Consider the following 21,230-nt stretch of genomic DNA (forward strand, 5'->3'; position numbering starts at 1 on the left):
AATTATTTGGAATTTCTCACCACTATTCTTTCCTGCTTTGCCCCTATATTTTTTTTCTTTTTTTTTTGCCATCTCCCCAATCCAAATGAAATCAATCTCCGTTTCTTGATTTTTTTTATTTAAAACCCCCCCCCCCCCGACAATTAATAATTCACGGGCAAACATTGTTACAACTATTTATTACCATATTCTCTTCTCTCCATTTTCTTATATTCTTTTTTTTAGGCTTGGGGGGGAGGAGGGGATTTGTTTTTTTTAAAAAATATATATATATATATATATGTGGCTATATTGCGAGAACTAGGGATGGAACACGACGGAGAATTGCGAACTGAGGTATGAAAACTGGGGAAGATTTGGGATTTTGGGGAAACCCGTTTAAAGTGCGATTGATGGGTTACTGGGGTGTGGTGGCGTGAATGGTTTGAGTGATGTCACACATGTGTGTGTGTATGGTGGTGGTGGTGGTGGTGGAAAGATTCAAAGTTTGCACGGATTTTGGTTGGTACGTATAGAATCGTACTGTGATATTTGGTTACTTGCTCCTTGTTGTTTACTAAGTTGTATAGGAAATAGGGCAATACTGTGTTTCAACTTGTTCATACCTGTGTGCGAGATATCTAGTTTTATTTTCATGTTTTGGTTTGGGTGTAGGGCTCAAGCGGTAGCATAGAGAGGCAAGGATATGGGTGGGGTCACGAGTGAGGTCACGAGGGATATGCTGTAGGATAAGTGCAAGGTGCATGGGGGGTGCGTGTTTTGAGAAGAAGAAACGGACGTTTCGAGTTTCTTCTTCGTTGTTTGCGTTGTGCTGCGTTGTATGTTTTTTGTTTGTTTCGTTTTTTTCCCTCTCGTTCGGCAGGTTTGTCGGTATTGTTTTTCTTGTTTCTCTTTTTTGGTTTCATGGATGTCTCGAAGTTTTGCTTGAGTTGATCGAGTCATGAGGCAGTCATAGTTCTTCAAGAAATTTGGTTGTTGGTCTGGTTGACAGTACCGGCATATAGGTGTGTCAAGATGGAATGCTGCCACTTTACTTTTCTCATTAACTATGAAAAGAAAAAACACAATGTCGCATGTGGTATCAAGAAAAACAAAATTCTGCTAACAAGGCCCCGCTTTCTTTCCTTCATTGAGATGGGCATCCTTTTCTTAATTGTCATTCTCCTGTTACTTTTTTTTTGTCATTTCATACACTTCTTTTTCGAATCCCTAGTCCTACTGCAGCACAAAAGCACTGCATACCTCTTGGATACATCTCAACGGTCCATTAAGGCTATCTGCTTCAATGGCGGCGCACGCAGTGACACCTGAACTGACTAAGGTGCAATCGTGTATGCATTGCCGTACTCGTTCCTTCCACCAGCATTGGCATGGCCGTTGCTCATATGTCCATTGATACCATTCACAGCAGTATGCTCACTGTCGTAATGAAGGCGTAGAGATGTCGGAATGGGACTTTCCTTACTCGTTCCATCGAGGTAATGACGCATGGTAATACCTGCAAGATGATGCTCCGTTGTGGTAAATCGGCCTGGCTTACCGGGTGCACGACGTACATTAGGTAGCTTGAAGACCTCACGCAGGGTGGATGCGAGTGAAGGGCCGACGAGGCGGGCGCCGAAACAGAAGTGAAGTCCGTGGCCAAGAAGAGTGTATTCCTTGAATGAGCGGTGAGGGTTCAGGATCTCGGGATTGGGGAAAGCGAGAGGATCCATGGCAGCTTTGGAGGTAGCGATGAGCACTGTATGACCCTTCTTCACGGTGACAGGGCCGCGGACGCCATCTTGGACTGTCACATCGCGTGTTGCAACACGGGGGAGACCGGGTACGACGCCAACATGGCGCATACCCTCGTAGACGAAACCCTGAAGTTCACGATCAGAGTCCTTGGGATCCATGTGGGATAACTCTACGATCCTCTTCTTGTACTGCTCGTACTCGGGCTGCAGGTACAGATCAATGAGGAGAGAAGCTTGTTGTGTCAGATTTCCGGCTACAGGGGCACCCATACCGATGCAGTCACCAACAAGGTCACCAATTGGGAGCTTGGTATCGGCCAAGGCATGGTAGATGCGATCAGCATGTGGGCCTACTTCGAAGGCGGAGCCCTTAGCCATCCAGTCCACAACGGTTTCTAGACGCCCGGTTTGTGTTTTCAGGTGCGTCTCGAAGATTTTACGAAGGGGCGCTGCAGCTGCCATGGCGCCAGCACGAAGCTTCCACTCGTTGTGGGGCATAATGTTGAAGGATTGATACATGACTGTGCAGCTATCAGTAATGTGATACAACGTTTGTGGTAGGGATCAACTTACAGAGTACCAAGTATGCCATGAAAGCTTCGTGAACAGACAGCAAACCACGAGGCTGTTCTGGAGACTTGAGTGGAAGTGCAAAACGTTCTGCAAGCCACAAAATGGGAGTGATGTTGGTCACGTCACGTACGATGTCGATACTCATCCTACCCTTTGGACCCTTGAGCGAGTTCTTCTTGATGAGATTTCGCACGTTTGTCGTAAAGAAGTCATTAATGTTCTTCTCAAAGCCCTCTTCGAAGAACACCTTGTGGAGGATATTGGATCGCTCGTCATGCTTCTTTGCCTCGTCCCATCCGATCATGAAGTCATGTCCGGCAGTACAGTTGCGGATTGCAGCCTGGTACATGACAACAAAAGATTCTCGATCCTCGAAGACCTTTTTGCAGCCTTCTTGAGTTTGGACGCTGACGATGTCGTAGCCACTCGGAGGACGAGAGGTATCATATTTGTCGAGAACACCATTACCCTTGAGGATACCCTGAGCAGCCTTGGGCGTGTAAAATGGCAGAAGAGCATAGCTCGATGTGCCCTTGAAACCACCGGGGAGAGCTTGGAAAATCAATTTGGGGAGAACACCACCATAGGCGCCAGGAGTTGTCTCGGACAAAAGAGCAGCACCCCAGTTTGTCAGGGTGTTGCTGTTGAAGTCATAGCTCAAGAAACGGTCACCGCGAACAAGGGCTACGGCATCGTCCAAGATGCCTCTGCCTGTGGTTTGGCCAGGGCAAACACCACTTCCTGGCATAGCTGGCTTAGTGCACTCGGCCATCAAACCAGGATATAGCTCCATGTTTTCCATGTGGCCATACAAGAGCTCTGCAGCGCGGGCAGTCTCTTTGTCCGAGCACCAGTCTTCAAATGTATCGTACGGCTTCAAGTTCAGATAGCGACGGAACTCGTTGAGCGTGCAAACATTGAACATCTCGCGTGCTTGCAACTGGCCCATCAGGTCAACAACCTTTAGACTGGCGGGCGTGCCGTGCGCACCAAACGCATGGGCAGGCTCCTCAATACAGTCTTTGATCAGTTCAGATATGTCAGAGTTTTTGAACCTGCCGTCAGGGCCTCGCTCAAGGCCTCCAAAAGTCCATTCGCTGGGCTGCTTCTTCATGAGATCATGGCCCCATACTTTCATGACCTTATGAAACATCTCGATAGTGACATCGTCAATGTGGCGTAGATCAGGGTATACGGATCTGATGATGTCCTCCATCCACTTGTCGTCTGCTGCACTAAGGGCTGCGTGCCAGTGGTACAAGACGGCGAATTCGACAGAGACATGGCTACCAGTTCCGCGCTCAAGACGTCCATTTCCGCTCTTGATCTCTTTACCAAGATCCAAGGACCATTCAGAGTTGGCTCGTGGGGTGTTGAGAATAGCGGCAACGTAGTCTCTGAGCACAACTGACGCGAAAAATCCAACATTGATGTTGCGCGTAATCTGGAAAATGTCCTCGTCTTGCCTACACGCTTCAGTTAGATCTGATCTAGGACTACAAATCGTGGAGCGGCTTACCATTTCTTGCCCTCCTCATCGAGGCTATCCCATGGCTTGTACTTGCCATCCTCATTTACCGCCAGAAGCGATTCTGCGACATGATTGTGGTTTCTTGAGAACAACAAGAGGACCGCCACAACACCAGGCGGCATCATCATGATGCGCTCTGAAGCAATGGAGTCTGGGAAGATCAATCCATTCTTGTATGTTCTTACACGCTTCTGCTCCTTTTCTGTGTTGCCGTAAAGAGTGCTAAGATCGACATAACTAGAAGTCTCGTTGATCCAAGGATCCGTTCTCGAGGTCTGAAAACACTCGTGAATGACAATTGTCGCAAAAGAGAAAAACAGGCGGTTGAGACCAGAGGGGTGCTCTCGGAAAGGGCCATTGCGCTTGAGAAGCGCCTCATACACATCTTCAACATCAGGCAGATTAGGTCCTGAAATTTGCTGTCAGTTGCGGCTCGCCAGTTTGTTCCGTTGGATGAATGGTTACCTTTCGGTTTCATAGGTGGCACATTGCGCGCATAAGGCAACCCCGCTTTGCCCATGTTTGGTAGATGGGGATTGTTCCCTGAGCCATCATGGTTTCGGTATCGCGCTGAAGGTCCAGCATGTGTGGGTGAGGGATGTGGCAGGTCGTTCCATAACATGCTAATGAAGCCATCAGAAACTTTTGCGCTGAGACCGCTGTTCAAGGGCAAGCCCTGCAGCATCTCAACACCGTGCTCGAGGAGCAGGTCCTTGTCATCTAGAGGTTCACCAGAAGCTAGGGTAGTGATGGCTTCCAGAGCAAATTTGGTATTCTTGACACCAAGACCTGTGATGTCGCTCATGACGCTGGTCCTGTTGTTGGCCTTGACGCCCCCGCTTGAAGCCTCTGCTGACCTGCCATCGCTGGCGCGCGTAGGCTTCTTTCTGATTTTCTCAATCAACGTTGAAAATTGGCCTGGCATGATGGATAGTGATTACGATGAGCATGTGAGGAAAGGAAAGGAAAACTGAAGGTATGCAGTAGGCGGGGAAGTCTCCAAGTATGAACAAAGTAGCTTGCGAAAAGAGCAATGGGCACTGATAGGCGTCGTGCTCCCGACGCAGACCCTTAGTCCAGCGACAAGAAGCAAGGTGCAGGGCGACGATCGCTTGCAGGCATGATGCAGTGATCAACATGTCGGCTCGGTGAGCAGTTCCAGATATCGTCAGTCGGCGTTTTTGGAGCTATGCATAAATGGGCATTGTGTATGATGGGGTTTGGACCTTTGCACTGTCTTAGGCACCTTTCCCGTCGATCCTATTGGCGCTCTGCGGCCATGTGAATGGTATTACTAGTGGGATCTCGTAGCACGGTCAGTGATCCACGGCTGAACACTGCACGTCCACCTCGATCGGACGCATCAACAGCGGTGATCAGACCTGCAAATGCTCCCTCCAGCACCATTGACTCGCATGATGCACGATTGATAGGTCGGGTAATAGAGCTCGCTGCAGATCTCGGTGACACTATGAGCTGTCAAGCAGAAGAAATATGCAGGGGACCTACGGATGCACCTGTCTATCGGGTACGTGAACCAGGCGGGGAAATGGGTTTGAGAGGTGAAGTAACCAAACAAGTCGTATTCCAAAGGAAGTTGAACGGAATTCGCGGGTAGTTGGATAATACGAGCAGGAGAGGTATTGGAAAGCCGTCCTGTCGTGGTGGCTGGCGGAAAGGCACGTGAACAAGCCTCAAAAACTAGCCTGTCAAGTAGGGTGCGAGGGGCCGCCTTTCTGCGGTCTGCGGCCTGTCCCGGATATGCAAGGCCATGCTGACCGGGCTACAGGCGCTGCGTAGTATGTTACTAGGGAGGATCTCCTAGTGCGCCAAACTCGGCGGGTAAGAACTATGTACCCCAAAATGCCCGGTTAAATCCTTATGCAACGAGCACTAAATTCGGTGTAACACCGTTGGAATGCTCAATCTTTGCAATGGTGATTCATCATGTCTTCTCGAGAGTTAGAACGCGCGTGGTGCTCGTTCTAGCGAGTAGCTACACTATTGTGGAAGCGGCCATTTTTCTCCGGTTATTGTGGCGGACCAGGAATGGACAAGATCAAGCAAGACGACGATCGATAGACGAGACGGAACAAGGGTGGGTAGGGTAGGGATCTCAGCGGCGGCCCGTAATTGATCGGCCGCAGGGTAGACGCTAAATCGCATGTGGACGGGATTGGACATGCTTTTCAGCAGCCAGTGTCGGCGACCCCATTGACCTCAGCTCCTCACATCATCGCCGATTGACACGACTGATGGCACTACATGACTCTCCCCGCCCACGCAAAGCAACTCCATCGTCACGCCCGCCGTTCGTAACAATTACATACTCTGCCTTCACTAGGTACCTTTTGGTCCACCAGCATGTCAACCCCTGCCTCAAATGTCTTGTCACCATGTCACCTCAGGTCATGTTTCGCTTCCTTTTCTTTTGCACTGACGTACAACAAAACATGGGAGCGGTCTGTCTCGAGTCCTCACCGTGCATTTTGTTGATTTTCGCCTTCGCATACGGGCCACTTGCGCCTCATGTCTCCGTGTGCGGCAGGTGGAGACTCAAACAAACTAGCCCGCCCTACTAGTCTATTGCATATCAGTGGAATGCATGTGATGAATGGAGTTGATTAAATCTACCAGTGGCCTCTTACTGGCTCCTGGACGGCTCGGCCTCATCAGCGCGCTGTCCTATCGAGCCGTAGGTGGGTGTGGCCTTATGCATGCTGCGTCAATCTTGGTGATCGACACTTTTGCTTGCCAGAAAACCACGCGCCAGCTAATGTGGGGGAGAAGAAACGCGCATAACCCTGTTGCAGACTTTTGTTCCTCGGCCTTTTGCTGCTAGTAGATATCTCTTTACGTGTCTGATGCGTTGAAATCCCCACTTTCCAAGACCTGGTTGATATCTGCCCCAAACCACGAGCCCCTCCCGCTCGCATTTTGACTTGGCCAACATGACTTCCAAGAACACCGAGCAGCTGAGTTCACAGATGCCTGTACCCCAGCTTGCCACGTCGATTCGCAGCGAAAATCCAATGGACTACGGAGCTACACCGCGCCGTCAAGGCCATGTAACCAAGAAGTTTGTCTTGTGCTTTGATGGCACAGGCAACAAGTTCTCTGGCACAGATTCAGACAGTAATATTCTCAAGATCTATCGCATGCTTGATCGTAATGGCGATGACCAGTTTCATTATTACCAGCCGGGCATTGGCACTTATATCACCAAAGCCAATGGTTCTATGACCAGAACAGGCCGATGGGAAAGATTCCAATCATGGTATGCCAAAGCAAAAGACAGTGCGATCGGTATGTTTGCCCTTGTTGGTGATTTTTCACAATCTTACGCTACTAGGAACGTCCTTTGACATGCACGTTATGGCAGGATACAAGGTGCGTTAGCAAAGTCCTTCCAAGCGAGGTTATACAAAGCCCCTGGAATCTAGCGTCTCAGTTACCATGAGTTGTTAGACTGACAGATTTGTAGTTTTTGATGCGATATTACACGCCTGGAGATGATATTTATTTTTTCGGTTTCTCGCGAGGCGCCTATACCGCTCGCTTTCTTGCCGAAATGCTGGATCATGTCGGTCTACTCTCTGTGAGTATCTGGTCATTGCAATATAGTGCGCATTATTCTAACCCTCGGTAGGCAGGTAATGAGGAGATGTGCCAATTTGCGTGGAAGTAAGTTTTTTTTCACATACTTGATGAGATCCTGCTGACCAAGCTTCAGGACATTTCAAAAATGGCAATGTCGAGTTCCAGAAGAGGGAAAAAATAGGAAGCCTGGGGAAAAGTCAGAAAAGCACAAACAACTCGAGTTCATGTGCGCCTTCAGAGAGACTTTTAGCCGTCCTGTCAAGCCCATCCGCTTTCTTGGTCTTTTCGATACTGTCAACAGTGTCCCGGCCTTTGAGAATGCATGGATGCAGCGCAGCAGGTTCCCATACACTGCACGAAGTAGCGCCCGCGTCATTCGACATGCAGTTTCAATCGACGAGCGCCGCGCAAAGTTCCGACAAGATTTGATCTCCCAGGAAAAGCCAGACAGATCCATGTACTACAAGCACCGTCATAAGCATTGGAACCAAGCCAGGGACATGGTTCACAGTCATGGCGATCATGAGCATGTTGATGAAAAGAACACTCACGATGAGGAAGATAGAGGCCGAAGTGGCAATCTGCTTCCTCCTGAGCGATTTAGAAACCCTCATGACACTTCGGGAGTGCGCAGTTCGAGCAGGGGGTACAATAATCGCTCAGCTACTCCCTCGATGCGATCAGTCGACGCTCACGCGACCTACAACTCAGAAGATGAAGAAGGCGAACAAGACATTCAAGAAGTCTGGTTCCCCGGTTGCCATGCGGTAAGTGCGATGTTGGCCTGATAGCATGGCTGATAAAAAAACTAACATAGTACAGGACATTGGAGGCGGCTGGCCCATTGAAGACGGCGACGCAGCACTAAGCCACGTCCCTCTTGTCTGGATGGTGCGGGAAGCCCAAAAAGCTGGCCTCGAATTCGACGAGGAGAAGCTAGAAGCCCTGAGCTGCTGCCACGAAGACGCCATGCCCGGTGGTGGTAGCCACACCCACAACAACGTCCCAACCATCGAAGTCGACCCCGCCTCGCCCTCGGTCACCGACGGCGACGCAATCACGTCCAGTGGAATCACGGGCTACACGGACGACGAAACTATCCTCTTGCACCACCGCGAAACCCCAGACACGCATTTCCACCAGCACCTCAACGCCGCTGCGACCAAAGGCCGCATCCACGACGTCCTGCAGTTCAACAACGGCGTAAACCGCATGGGCGTCGTCTCCTGGAACATAATGGAGTACCTCCCCTTCCGCCGCATGGACTTGCAAGAAGACGGCAGTTGGAAAGCTATCCGCTGGCCGTTGCCCAAGGGTGAGACACGTGATATCCCCGCCAACGCCGTTATCCACTGCAGCGTCATCAAGCGCATGCGTGCGGACCCAAAGTACCGGCCTGGCAACTTGATTGTTGGTGGTGGTGGAAGGGGTGTGCGAACTGCGCCGGATGATTACGGTATGGGTAAGTGGGTTGTGTCGTGTGAAGAGGGACATCATGTTGGTGAGTGCTTTGTTAGACGGCATCCACCAGAGCGCACGAAGACGGATGAAACGACAGGTGGGAGTAAGGAGAGTAAGGAGGATTACATAGGAGCGAGGAGGACATCGTGCGGGACGAATTGTGAGGCATAGGTTTTTTTTGTGTCATTAAAAGCGCGTTGAGTTGGTAATTGGCAGAATGGGATTATATCGCTGGACGTGCAATTGCAAATCCTAGGGAAATCGGATGGGGTTTTAGTATTTTTTTTTCTAATCATATTTCTTCAGACTGTTATGGCGTTTCGAAAATTTAATAGACAAGTTCGTTCATTAGTTGAGAATTTTAATGTCTTCCATTATTGCTTTGCCTCCCCCCTAAGTATCTAGACTACGTTCTATTGAATCTCGCTAACCACGTCATTCTCTGCACATTTCTTCTCACAACTGCCCAAGCTGTATTACATCGGATTTCATCAATTCGTCTTGTGCTCCCAAAGAAATCCACGTCACATATGCAAATATATTGAACACGTGCTACGCCGTATATCCTAAAAACTTTTCCAATCTAGAATTCTCTATCATCCTCCTTATAAAACCTAAACACCCATACCCGCAACCTAAACTAAAATACCATATCCCCACATAAACATTCTCCAGAAATAATCCTGGTAATTAACCCTACTGCAAAGCAAAATACGCTGCCCTAGCCGCAGCCCTGGCTTCCTTCTCCTCTACCTCCCTCTGCTTATCTTCCTTCCCTTTCCCCTTCTTCTCATTCTTCTCCTCATCTAGTTACCCGTCAGCTTTCCTTCCCTCTCCACATCCCACATAAATAAATAAAAAGAGGCTGGTGAACTTACGTCGCGAATTCCACATTCTACCCAGAAATTCCTTCGAAATCGATGCACCGGAGAGCACAGAGTGTGTATCTGACGATGCAGATGCGGTGTATGAAGGTGGCGAGAGAGTCGAGTAGACTGGTGGCGCTTGCATTGTAGCCGTAGTAGTAGTATTAGAGTGTGAAGACGACATTACTCTAGTAGTAGTAGTAGTAGTAGTAGTAGTAGTAGTCTTGCTATCCGATTATTTTCTGAAAGGGAGAGAAAAAAAGAGAGAAAAAAGTGGTTGATCCAAGAAATACTTCAAATTCACAATTCAAGTCTATAAATGCGAATTTGAAAAATTTGGGTGGTTTTTTTTTCGCTTTGATGGCTATTCTACCCTCATCTTTCCCTACACCCATATATATATCCCTACATCCAAGAATGTTATGACTCCTTACACACCCTTTTTTTCTCACCGGTGTAGCGGGAAAAGGTGTGGTGTGCCATTCGGAATACACCCCATACCACCTTCGCAGCGCGGCTGAGCGCGCAAAAGAGTAAGCGGAGTAAAAGATAGTCAGTATGAGTCGAGATGGTGTGTATGCACCTTAGAGCTTAGGCAGCAGTTGAGTGTGTGCAAGGGTGTATGGGTTAGGCGTCCAATGCCGAACGTACCAGTGTAGTTTGATAAGCGCGGAGAGAGGGTAGGAGGAGGATAACCAGAAATGCGAAGATATTTTATTCCGGGGGGTTTTTTTCGCCTGGAAGAATGGGGAAGGGGGATGGGTTCGGAGTTCCGTGGGCTGAGGGCGGGAATAGGATAGGAGGGTGGGGTCGGGATAGAATTGTATAGCTACGGGACTTGCGCGGTGCGGAATGGATGGTGCGTTTGTGGCGTTATGGGGTTTATTCCGGAATGTATGTATGGAAATGAGTGGCAGGGCATGGGTATGGGAGTTCGGCCCTCAGTATGGAAATAGTCACATTGATAGGGTCTGGTAAAGAACGATTAGAAATCGATGTGGATATGGTACGATCTGCAACTCCGAAATGGAGAATGGATGAACATATAAAGAGTAACAAGTTATAAATATTTACAGACGAAAAAAATCCCTAAAAGTGTATGAATGTTTCATTTCATATCAGTCTACAAACATTGAGAGTAAAATTCACCCGATGCCTTGCAACTTGATCCAGAAGCACCTATGTGTAGTCAGTAAAAAAGAATATTTCATCAATCACACACCCACTCTTCATGTTATCAACTTACAAGTAGTACATCCCGTGAACCCCCTCCCCCCACACTGCCCATACTTCGCAACCGAGCAACCCCCCGCACCACCTCCATCCGTCGGCGCCGGCGCCGCAGACGAAGCCACCGTCGACGTCCTCAACGTACTCGTCTGAGTCGGCGTAGCAACCGGCGGTCCTCCCGTAGCCGTAACCACCGACCCAGCTTGTCCAGCAACCGCTTCGGTGCCACCCGCAATAACCGCGGGGCCGGGGGCAACATACGACGCAAGCTTCTGGTAGATATTAATCAGAATGCCCGGATCAGACGCCTTGTACGCTCCCGGGAAAGAAACGCCAGACGGAACCGACGAGCCACCTCCTGTAACAGTAATCTGATAACACGTCATGTAAAACTGCGCTCCACCTGTACTACCCGCTGCATGCAGCGCAATAGCTTCAGCACGCAAGAGGTAATCTCCCGCGGCGAGATCCGCAGGAATCTTTACATCCATCTTCCCGCAATTCTTGTTCAGATCCTTAGTGCCCCAGTAGTCATCTGAGCCTCCGCCGCCAGACGGATTGCGCGCCCAAGTGTCCTGGAAGATTTTGAAAAAGGGAGTGGAGCCGTCGGCGGTGGAGGAGTCGGAGACTTTGGAGAGGTAGACGAGGACGGGGCCGTAGTGGGCGCCGCCGATGGCTTCGTTGGCGCAGGAGCGGTCGCCGTTTTGTTGGTGCATTTCGATGGTTACGGTGGTGCCGGCTGGGACGCTGCATTTGGAGGCGGCGGGGCCTTGGTTGGCGTTGCAGCGGATGTCGTTGTTTGTTACGGAGGTGACGGGGCTATTGCTGTTGGGTAGTCTTGCGCAGGTTGACTGGTGGGTGGGTGTTAGTGTTGTGGAAGGAATGGTTTTAGAGGGTACATATCTTGTCTACTCCGTTGACCCAGAGGTCCTGGAAAGTTGCATGGGCTGCAACATGAGTTGCAAAGGCAGATATGCTGGTCAAGAGGAGTGTGTTCTTCATCATCGAATATATATGGCGTTTGACAGACTAGGTAAGAAGATATAGATTATGAGAAGTGACTGTCGAGGTGACTGTATACTGGATAATACAATCCTTTTATACTGAAATATAGGTAGCTTAAACAATCCACTACATGCTCGGTTGCGCATCACCTCCAGCAAGTCTCGACAGGCGGGGCTTTGAGGCATATCAGGTCGGATGACCTGGATGTATAAACGCAAAGCTTGTTTTTCACTCGGATCCGGGTTCAATCTTCCATACGTGGTATAACGTGGGTGGTATGCATATTAATCAGTCTGCAAGGCCTCGCCTGTGACACGTGGGCACTCTCATAGTGAGCGCTGGGGTGTTCTCAAAGTCTCGCCTCCCTAGTGGACCATTTGTATATAATACATATGGCATATAGGGCCCACCGGGTGATAGTTCCGTCTAGTTTGGTTCCAGTGGGGTCATAGAAAAACGGCGTTGGGTGTCTCCAAGATTCCATGGCGATTCGGATGTTTTCCAGTTTCTTGCTTGCTCGTCCTTTGTTTAATTCAAGATGGAATAATATGTGCTATTTGCGGGGTTGGATTTACTCTATGAAATCAGCTGCAGCAGCAAAAATGCTCCCATTGAAGTGACTGTGACTTGAGATGACCTCGCTAATAGTCGATATATTAAGTCGATAAGCTATTGAAAGTAATTTGTTTAAATGAAGACACGCCACGTGCCGAATCGCGCAGTCCCCAGATCTGTAGCTTGGCAGGAAGCTTGTTTTACGTCCATGTATGACAGCATCAGTAATAGACTGTACTATCAATGAGGGTTTAGTTGGCGTTCGTGTGCTGATGGGTCCAGGGGGTACAGTGTTGGGTCGGAAGTTGTGCGAGACTGTCTCGTCACGAACCAATCGGCTAGTCGTGCTGGATATTAAGCACATGCACTTTCAAGAATTACTTTCCTTCTCAATGATTGGTGCTCGATTCTGCAAGAGTCATAGAGTTTTTTCTGTGTCTTTCCTAACACCTCAAGTACGAAAATGCTTTTCCAATCGGTATTGGCACATGACTTGAGGAACAACTGCACGTGACACCAATCAGCAGCAACATATCTGGACATTGTTTTCTTACACTACAACTTATCCCACACCATCTTTCCCACCCACTCTCTAGGCTTCCAGAAACCCCAAATACTATCCTGCACCAGCATTACTTTTTCCATGTTGCAGCAGTCCATCTATGTATCCGCTCCGGCGACGCTTGTGGCTGCAGCACTGCAAGTAACATTGTAACGATATCTCGAGTCCAGTTTGAGCCATTTTATTATACTGAGGGATTGTGAGTATAGGGTAGAGGGCGGTCAAGCTTGCGAGATCCAGGCAAGTCAATGTCTGCAAAGCGAGATTGGTTCATGCATCTAAGGGTACTCCAAAAAAGTTGAGCGTTATTCTAGTAGACCTTTGGTATTTGCTTTGTTCTGGTGGCTTTGAGCTAGAGAGGGAATGTGTAGATGGAAGCGTTGTACGGGTTGGAGGGGGTTTGGAGGCATAGTATTGATATTTCTCTCTTTTTCTTTCCAAGCTACTTTTGTTCTGAATGATTTGGTTAATAGGACAGTTCGGGGACTTGCAGGGTTGTCGAGCAGATGAGAATTGGAAAGATGAATGTTGCACAAACGGAAGATTTCGAAATTAGGAAGCGGGAAGAAGAAATGGACTGAAAAGCAAAGGGCGGCTTCAACCTCCCTGGAACTGTGTACGAGTGCGAGAATGGCAAGGAAACCCGATGTCAGCAATACCACTTGCCCCCGCTAGCACAAAAGATTCAGGCGTGTCTCCCTCAATCACTTGTGCAGACCCGTCACTAGACAACTACACCTGCTCGTGCGCATGTACAAACGGCCTGATATTCAAGCAACCACCGCCCCGACCTGGCCACGGTAGCAGCGAGAGCTGCTATCTTTCGTTTGCCACGTGCCAGGCAGACCAGAGCCAATACCTCGAGCGCGAGCAGAATCTTATGAAGCAACTGATTGAGAAGCAGGAGGAACTCACCCGGCGCATTGATGAGTGGAAGGCAGAGAAAAAGAAAGGCACCGTCAGCGATCACTCGTATATTGGCTGCTACATCAATGCCGGCACACCCGTATTAGCAGGCGTCACCCTCGCAAAATCCATGACAAACTCGGTCGACTTGTGTGAGAGAAGACGTCGTGGGTCTGATTTTTTTTTCGCCGTGGAAGATGGACAGACGTGCTTGTGCGCGGGCGGATTTGGCAACGGCATCAAGCGTGCTGATCCCGCTCAGTTTTCAGTACCGTGTCCTGGAAATCCATCGCAGAAGTGTGGAGGGCTGTGGAGAGCAGCGGTTTATTCAAAATAGAGTTGAAGAGAAAAAGCGTCTATGGCTAAGGCGGTAGTTGTGTGGGATTGGATTGGAAATGGAGCGTAAGAAGTTAGTGTCTTGGTGGGACTCAAGTTGGGATATACCGGTGAATAGAAATAGTCTGTTGTTGTTAGAACAATGCATCGCACCATAGTACGACGTGAATCTACATACTGCACGGGCCAAAAACGGTATAATGCACTTAAGAAGTCACGTCCTCCCTGCATCTGCGATCTACTCGCACTACGCTCCGCGGCCCGTCGTTTCCTTTAGGCACCGGCAAGAAGATGGAATGGAGGGGCGGCAAAAGAGTGGGGTAGCAGTTCCATGACGTTTGAGCTCTGCAGCTACCTAGCTGTACAAATCGTCAACAAACCCTCGCTGCCCACGAAGCACTCTCTTGTACTGTTGCTTAGCACTTTGTCATTGCCAATTGCTTTCCCAGACAAGGAAGAACGAAATAGACAACAGTAAAATCGACAATGGCTTCACCAAAGACGGTCCGCTGGGGTATCCTGGCTACAGGAGGCATCGCCCTCACCTTGTACGTTGTAATGGTTTACCCCGCCATGGTGACACCACGTCTCACCCCCACCATAGATGACTATGGCAGCAGGCTGATGGGACAACAACAGTACCAGGGATTTGCTGTGCGATCCCACGACTCGCGGCGTGAACCATCTCAAGCACACGGTTGTTGCTGCTGCGTCGTCGACGTCGGAATCGCGCGCCAAAGACTTCCTCAAAGAGGTCGGCGCGCCATCGGACGCAAAGGCATACGGATCGTACGAGGAGTTTGTCAAGAACCCAGACATCGACGTCGTATATATTGCCACACCACACTCGCACCATTACCAGAATGCCATGCTGTGCTTGGAGGCGGGCAAGAATGTGCTGTGCGAAAAGGCCTTTACTGTCAATGCCGCCCAGGCACGGAAGCTTGCCGAGGTTGCCAGGTCAAAGAACCTGTTCCTGATGGAGGCGGTATGGACTCGCTACTTTCCTCTGTCGATATACGTGCGTGAGCAAATCACTGCTGGACGCATCGGACCCGTCACGCGCGTCCTCTCCGATAACAGCATGGCGCTCGACCCTGAGAATAGCTTTGCAGATGGCAAGAATCGTATGGTCAACCCAGACCTGGCTGGTGGCGCCCTGCTTGATCTCGGCATCTACGCTCTGACCTGGGTCTTCCAGACCATATACCACACGCAGCCCGAGAAGACGCGCCAGGCGCCCCAGCTGCAGGCCTTTGTCAAGAACTACGAGCCGACAGGAATGGCTGATGAGCACAGCACCATGATTTTGCGATTCCCACGCTCAAAGGAGGAAGGCGGTGAGGCTCATGCTGTAGCCACAACATCTCTTCGCGTAGCTACTTCACCAGGGGGAAACATGGACGCACCGTTTGTTCGTATCCAAGGACCACTGGGCGAGATCCAAGTATTTGGGTCGTCGTTCCGGCCCCTCTCGACCAAAATTATTACCAAGGACGGCAAGGTCGAGTCCAAGGAATTTCCAATCCCAGGCCCAGGTAAGGGAAGCGGCTGGTACAACGGCTTTGGTGGCTCACTACAATCAGAAGGAGAGGGTCAGGGCATGTTCTGGGAGGCGGATGAGGCAGCTGATGCCATCATCAACGGCCGGAAAGAAGGCAGGTTCCTAGGCCTGGATGAGAGCGTCTTGATCATGGAGGTTATGGATGAGGTAAGGAAGCAGGGGGGGCTGGTATACCCTGACAAGATTGAGACATTGGACTACCCTAGGCAATTGTAAGTGCGGTCAGGTGGGCGATTGCGTATGTGGTAGGACAAACGGGCCTATGCCTAGATGATGAGTAAATGGCGCATGCTTGGAGATGATGCACAAGGCGGAAGGTGTTTTTCTGATCAGCATGTAGAAGATGCTAGGCATTAGCTATGATGTTGTCATGTTTCAGGTATTGGTGCGGTTGACCGCCATAGCAATAGCGACAATCTTGGGCTAGTACTACCCCTGTGGTGTAATTGTTCCCGAGTTGCTCCGCTGTCCGAAATGCATGCGATCTTCGCCCTTGTGACGGCGATGGCTCTAACAGGGGATGCTTGACGACGAATGTCTTGCAATGGCCCGTTTGATGCCTGCTGTGCCCGAAGCGGAGAACAAGTGTGGGTATAGACTTGATCGGGAGAGATTGACACAGTGTTGGAAAGGGTAAAGTGAGCCGTGGAATGACGTTGTACTAGTGGGCATGTCACGAATCGGGAGCAGGATTACCAAGCTGATGGCGCAAGATACAAGCGCAGCAGCCAAGGGAGGATAGAATCAATTGAGTGGGTGCGGATCGTGCTTTGAGGAGGAATGTGCCGTGGCATGGAAACGTGTTAGCGGGAGTGCATATGGCTAGGCTGGGAGAGTATGATTGAGGCATGGATGACAGCCAGTGCGCTTTTCGAGTTTGCGCGGCACGCGGAAGCAGTACCGGGACACCAGGAAGGATTTTGGTGGGTCTTTTCGGGCCTTTAGCATCTGAACATGGTCCAGACTCTAGACCAGCCGGCGATCTGTAGACAAATGATCCCCGAAGTACCGTGCAGTGTAGCCATTGATACGGTACATGGATTTTAAGGCCTACCGATGACTTGAAACTGGCGTCGGCTAGTGGCAGTGGTCGGACCCTGCTGTTTGGGGCTTTGAAACCAGCTGGTAGGGTAGCTGCAGGTGCTTGAAGTGGCACTAGCAAAACGTAGAGCGGTGGTGGACAGCACAGAGGATGCAGGTGGAAGGGGGCAAAAAGGGTTCTGTCGTGTTGTTGGCACACACTTTGTGGTCCGAAACACGGCCAGTAGAGGCTATACGTCTCCTTTTCTTTTTCTTTTCTTTTTTTTTTTAACTTATGGCTGGGTGAGGGAGGTTCGGCGTGCTCTAGAAGGTGGCAGGTGTGTAGTAGGATGATGCAGGCTGACAGAAATTAAGGTCGGCGAGTGGTGTTGCCCACAAGGGTAAGAATAGCGACGGTGGTGGTGATGGTAAATGGAAAATGCCGCAGCTAGGCCTAGTGGGGGATGGCGGCATGTGCCTCGCAACGGGAACATCTGGGTAGAGTAGGTGGACGTATGCAGAAGTGATTTGGGGGGGGGGGAAGAAGGGATGCAGCGGCGATAGGCCGAGTCATGGGGGGCGCAATCGATCGTGCAGGAGAGTAGGGCCGAGTCATGTGCGACATGAGGGTTAGTGTGTAACTACTATGGACATACGGCGGGCGTAGTAGGACTGTAGTAGGCTGGCAGCACTCGTTGTCGGTTGACATCCGAGTTCCCCGCATCATCAAACGGTGGCGCAACCAGGCCCAAAGCATGCCTTCGAGCCGCACGCAGACTGAGTGTGAGCTGGCGTGCCAATGGCTATCGACGTGTGTTGACACAATTCACACATGCATCGGCGATGTGAGGCAATGCAGCAGGGCGGGGCGGCAGAGCGCACAGTGACAGGCGGCGGAGGCGGCGGCGGCGGCGGCGGGGCAGCAGGGCCCACGGGCAAGGAGACGATGGTGGAGAAGGCGGCAGTGGTGGTTGTGGAGGAGGAGGTAGCGGTGGTGGTGGTGTTGGTGGTGGTAGTAATAGTAGTAGTAGTACGGGTAGTGGTGGTGGTGGTACTGTTAGTGGGCAAGTTCCCGACGGACCGGGAAGACGCACCATAGCGGGCTGGCCGCGACACCGAGTCCCTGCACTACGATTGAAAAGTTCGGCGCAATCGCTTTCGCATCTCGCACTGGCAGCGGCAGTTTTGGACGAGCGGGCAGCGTGGTCGAGACGTGCACACGACCACCATGCTTCTTCTTCTCCCTGCGTCGTGAATCCCGCCCCCATGTCCTCCTCGACGCCCGCGCCGACAACAAACTCGCGCCGAGTCCCGCTCGACAAACGCAAGCGCACCGAGACCAGCTGCGACAAGTGCAAGTCGCGCAAGCAGAAATGCCGCAAGGAGCCTGGCCAGGACGCGTGCCGGTACTGCATGGTACACAACATTGAATGTCTTACCACGCAGCCTCGCAAGAAGCGCCTGTATGGCAGTGTCGAGGGCCTCGGGACCCGCCTGGCGCTGCTCGAGGCCCTCGTCAAGGGCCTGCTGCCAGAGGCCGATGTCTCCAGCACCGATGCCCTACGCCAACTCGCCACCTCGCACGGCATCCCCCTACCAGAGTCCATCCAAGCCCAGGGCGATGCCGACCACGACAACGCTGCCGACCCGGACGGCGACGACACCGTCTCGCTGCTGCCGGACCAGCAGGGCCAGGTGCAGTACATTGGGCCCGCTAGCTCTTTTGCCTTCCACCTCAAGCTGCGCACGCTGGTCGGCCGCGGGCCTCTTCGCGAGTTTGTCCTTTTTGGCAAGAATGCCGCCTCGACATCACCAGATGCCACCGACCATCTCCACCATCACCACCAAAACCACCGCCAAAACCACCACCAACACCACCACGCCTTGTCTAACCCGCCCGGCTCCCTCGACCCCACCACTGCCACTACCACTGTCGCTGCCCAGCTCGCCCCGAATCAGCGCCCGACTCTCGAGCTGCTCATCCGCACCTTCTTCGACCGCATCCACCCAGATGTTCCCATCCTGCACGAGCCTTGCTTCCGTGAGGCCTACGATGCCTGGCTCGCAGACCCCCGCAATGCAGACCCCGCCTGGCTGTGCACCTTCACCTGCATGTTGCTGCTCGCCCGCCGTGTTGCTCGCGTCCCCTTTCCCGAGGACCAGGAGCGGTTATGGTGGCACCGCGTCCAGAAGCTGCTCCCGGGCGTCATCTTCACCTCGAGCGTCACAGCTGTCCAGGCCCTAATCCTCGCTGCCTTGCACCTGCACAACACCAACCACCGCGACGCCTGCTGGAACCTGACAGGCGCCGCCATCCGCATAGCCCACGCCATTGGCCTACACCAGGACAGCATGAGCGCCGGCAGCACGCCCCTAGCCAGAGAGACGCGCCGCATGCTGTGGTGGGTCCTGTATGGCTTTGAGAACATACAGGTATCCTCCTACGACCGCCCCAGCGCTATTGAAACCGCTGGCGTGAAGCTCCGCTGCCCCAGTGACAAGATCATAAACGGCTCTCCTGGCATCCTGGCCGCCTATTGTCGTCTGACGGCGCTGTTGGGCACTGTATGTCGCGCACCCAGGACACTCAAACCAAACGCCAGCGACGAGTCGTACGTCGGACCCTTGTCCCCCGCCGCATCTGCCCTGCGCGACCTGGGCCGATGGAAGGAGACGCTCCCACAACATTTGCAGCCAGAAGCCATTGACGCTACCCCGCCCGCCGGCCGACGGAATCTGCTCATGATGCACAGTCTTCATCACTACACCATGATTGTTTTGTGTCGCTCAGCACTCCTTGCTCGCGCTTCTACACTGTTCAATACCGGCACCGACTCGACTAATCCAGCTCTAATAGCAATGGCTGACGCCTGTTCGGAATCCGGCCGCGACCTGGCCCAGTTGCTGCTCAAGTCCGATCATCTTGGACTATTTGATTCCGTCATCTCATTCGATATTTGGTACATGCTAGCTTCAAGCTCTGCACTAGTTCTCGACCTGGTTTGTCTAAACAAGCTTGAGGGCACTGACATGTCTGAATCCCGCATCCTCCTCTCCCAGCTTGCCGACCTCGCTCAGCGGCACCGCCGGAATCCGTACATGCCTGGCACACTGGAGAAATTTGCCTCCCTCGTCCCGGAACTGCATTCCATGGCCGACTCGCTAGCTTCGCCCATCCACATCTCCGAACCAAAAACAGAATCTCACGAGCCTCTACCGCAACCCGTACTCCCAGCTCAGCCATTGACGCAGCCACCTACCGTGCCGCACATGTACCACCAATCGCCCCCTGCGGCTGGCTCATACATGTTTGCAGATGACATGCAGAGCCGCGGCTACCCAGAACAACCGTACGTTGGTCCGGCCATTCATCCCACTGGCCGATATGATCGAAATACGCAAATGCACTTTATGGACTTTACCATCAACAATATGAACGACTGGAATTGGCACGATATGAGCAGTCTGCTCGGCGATGGCGTATCAGGCGTGCCAAACATACCTGGCGATCCCCATGTACACGGACCGCAGTCTACAGGGCCAAACTGAGCTGGCTGTAGCACCAACCACATACGAATGAGCGCGTATGCGCAAGAGATACCCCCCCTTGACCCTCCCCTTGCTCCATGTATTGCCTACTAGGATGATTGTAATTTTCAAGTCGCGGCATTGGTCTCCGCTTATTCTACCGTTTTTGTATGTTTACACATCTGTCCTTATTTACACGCCCACTTGAACGGTTCCAGAGACTGGCTTTTCAACACACCTATCTTAACCATGTTTAAAAAATGTTCGCCCCCTTTCCCCTTTCCTCTCGCATCTTCCGTCTTGTATATACCCATTCGTAGTAGTAGCCGTATACGGAGAGACCATTCCACTTTGCAACACTTATCCTGCATTTGCTTCCAATTTTCCACTGGGGGCAAATAAAACAAGATCTCGATTCTATCAACATATATCGTCAAGTAGATTATTTGTTTGTCACATTTAAAAAAAATGTTCGAGATTCTAATTAACTTCCTTTCAAATCTCCCCTGTCCCTTTCTTATCCTTTTTTTCGTTTTTTTTGTTACAATTCCACATATATGCAAAGTCGGTAGGTAGGTTTTCCAAAAGTCATGTGGGGGGTTTGTTACATGACTAGAACTGAACTAGATCGATAATTCAAAAACGTCTTGATCACTTTTCTTACTTTCTGAATCATAAAAAAAAGGTCATGGTGTATTGCAAACTACAGAAACCAAGGCCCAAGGAAATGCCGGCGTGCATGTCGTAGATACGA

General features: G+C 51.1%; 6 protein-coding genes across 6 annotated transcripts; 4 read left to right on the top strand and 2 right to left on the bottom strand.

The window, feature by feature from the left end:
* Positions 1-976: 976 nt before the first annotated feature.
* COCSADRAFT_38736 (uncharacterized protein) lies at positions 977-4,956 on the bottom strand. Its single transcript, XM_007703911.1, has 4 exons — positions 4,309-4,956; positions 3,832-4,252; positions 2,313-3,778; positions 977-2,260 (listed from the first exon to the last, which is right to left on the bottom strand). Exons 1-4 carry the CDS (start codon positions 4,766-4,768, stop codon positions 1,317-1,319), a joined length of 3,291 nt encoding a protein of 1,096 aa, XP_007702101.1. The 5' UTR covers positions 4,769-4,956; the 3' UTR covers positions 977-1,316.
* Positions 4,957-6,692: 1,736 nt separating this feature from the next.
* COCSADRAFT_38737 (uncharacterized protein) lies at positions 6,693-9,176 on the top strand. Its single transcript, XM_007703912.1, has 6 exons — positions 6,693-7,149; positions 7,196-7,233; positions 7,328-7,441; positions 7,493-7,527; positions 7,577-8,210; positions 8,266-9,176. The coding sequence occupies exons 1-6, from the start codon at positions 6,795-6,797 to the stop codon at positions 9,073-9,075; spliced, it is 1,986 nt and encodes a 661-aa protein (XP_007702102.1). The 5' UTR covers positions 6,693-6,794; the 3' UTR covers positions 9,076-9,176.
* Positions 9,177-10,893: 1,717 nt separating this feature from the next.
* COCSADRAFT_173335 (carbohydrate-binding module family 1 protein) lies at positions 10,894-12,002 on the bottom strand (the record flags this gene model as incomplete). The annotated part of the gene is made up of 3 exons (XM_007704107.1): positions 10,894-10,949; positions 11,017-11,851; positions 11,913-12,002. 3 exons carry the CDS (start codon positions 12,000-12,002, stop codon positions 10,894-10,896), a joined length of 981 nt encoding a protein of 326 aa, XP_007702297.1.
* A 1,439-nt stretch (positions 12,003-13,441) lies between these two features.
* Positions 13,442-14,489, top strand: COCSADRAFT_38740 (uncharacterized protein). The gene has a single exon (XM_007703913.1). The coding sequence runs from the start codon at positions 13,769-13,771 to the stop codon at positions 14,363-14,365; it is 597 nt and encodes a 198-aa protein (XP_007702103.1). The 5' UTR covers positions 13,442-13,768; the 3' UTR covers positions 14,366-14,489.
* A 202-nt stretch (positions 14,490-14,691) lies between these two features.
* On the top strand, positions 14,692-16,572 carry COCSADRAFT_183098 (uncharacterized protein). Its single transcript, XM_007704108.1, has 2 exons — positions 14,692-14,912; positions 15,004-16,572. Exons 1-2 carry the CDS (start codon positions 14,851-14,853, stop codon positions 16,142-16,144), a joined length of 1,203 nt encoding a protein of 400 aa, XP_007702298.1. The 5' UTR covers positions 14,692-14,850; the 3' UTR covers positions 16,145-16,572.
* Positions 16,573-18,026: 1,454 nt separating this feature from the next.
* COCSADRAFT_226020 (uncharacterized protein) lies at positions 18,027-20,581 on the top strand. Its single transcript, XM_007704109.1, has one exon. It carries the CDS (start codon positions 18,215-18,217, stop codon positions 20,495-20,497), a length of 2,283 nt encoding a protein of 760 aa, XP_007702299.1. The 5' UTR covers positions 18,027-18,214; the 3' UTR covers positions 20,498-20,581.
* The last annotated feature ends 649 nt before the right edge of the window (positions 20,582-21,230 follow it).

Source organism: Bipolaris sorokiniana, assembly GCF_000338995.1.
Source record: "Bipolaris sorokiniana ND90Pr unplaced genomic scaffold COCSAscaffold_11, whole genome shotgun sequence".
Taxonomy (NCBI): Eukaryota; Fungi; Ascomycota; class Dothideomycetes; order Pleosporales; family Pleosporaceae; genus Bipolaris; species Bipolaris sorokiniana.

What these genes read in the sequence shown, in the direction of transcription:
- COCSADRAFT_38736 (XM_007703911.1), bottom strand. Translation starts at nt 4,768, where the DNA reads ATGCCAGGCCAATTTTCAACGTTGATTGAGAAAATCAGAAAGAAGCCT. An exon ending in GCCACCTATGAAACCGAAAG is followed by an intron (nt 4,253 to 4,308) that starts GTAACCATTCAT and finishes AGCAAATTTCAG; the next exon opens with GACCTAATCTGCCTGATGTT. An exon ending in GATGAGGAGGGCAAGAAATG is followed by an intron (nt 3,779 to 3,831) that starts GTAAGCCGCTCC and finishes TGAAGCGTGTAG; the next exon opens with GCAAGACGAGGACATTTTCC.
- COCSADRAFT_38737 (XM_007703912.1), top strand. Translation starts at nt 6,795, where the DNA reads ATGACTTCCAAGAACACCGAGCAGCTGAGTTCACAGATGCCTGTACCC. An exon ending in ACGTTATGGCAGGATACAAG is followed by an intron (nt 7,234 to 7,327) that starts GTGCGTTAGCAA and finishes ACAGATTTGTAG; the next exon opens with TTTTTGATGCGATATTACAC. An exon ending in GGTTCCCCGGTTGCCATGCG is followed by an intron (nt 8,211 to 8,265) that starts GTAAGTGCGATG and finishes AACATAGTACAG; the next exon opens with GACATTGGAGGCGGCTGGCC.
- COCSADRAFT_38740 (XM_007703913.1), top strand. Translation starts at nt 13,769, where the DNA reads ATGTCAGCAATACCACTTGCCCCCGCTAGCACAAAAGATTCAGGCGTG.
- COCSADRAFT_183098 (XM_007704108.1), top strand. Translation starts at nt 14,851, where the DNA reads ATGGCTTCACCAAAGACGGTCCGCTGGGGTATCCTGGCTACAGGAGGC. An exon ending in GGAGGCATCGCCCTCACCTT is followed by an intron (nt 14,913 to 15,003) that starts GTACGTTGTAAT and finishes GGACAACAACAG; the next exon opens with TACCAGGGATTTGCTGTGCG.
- COCSADRAFT_226020 (XM_007704109.1), top strand. Translation starts at nt 18,215, where the DNA reads ATGTCCTCCTCGACGCCCGCGCCGACAACAAACTCGCGCCGAGTCCCG.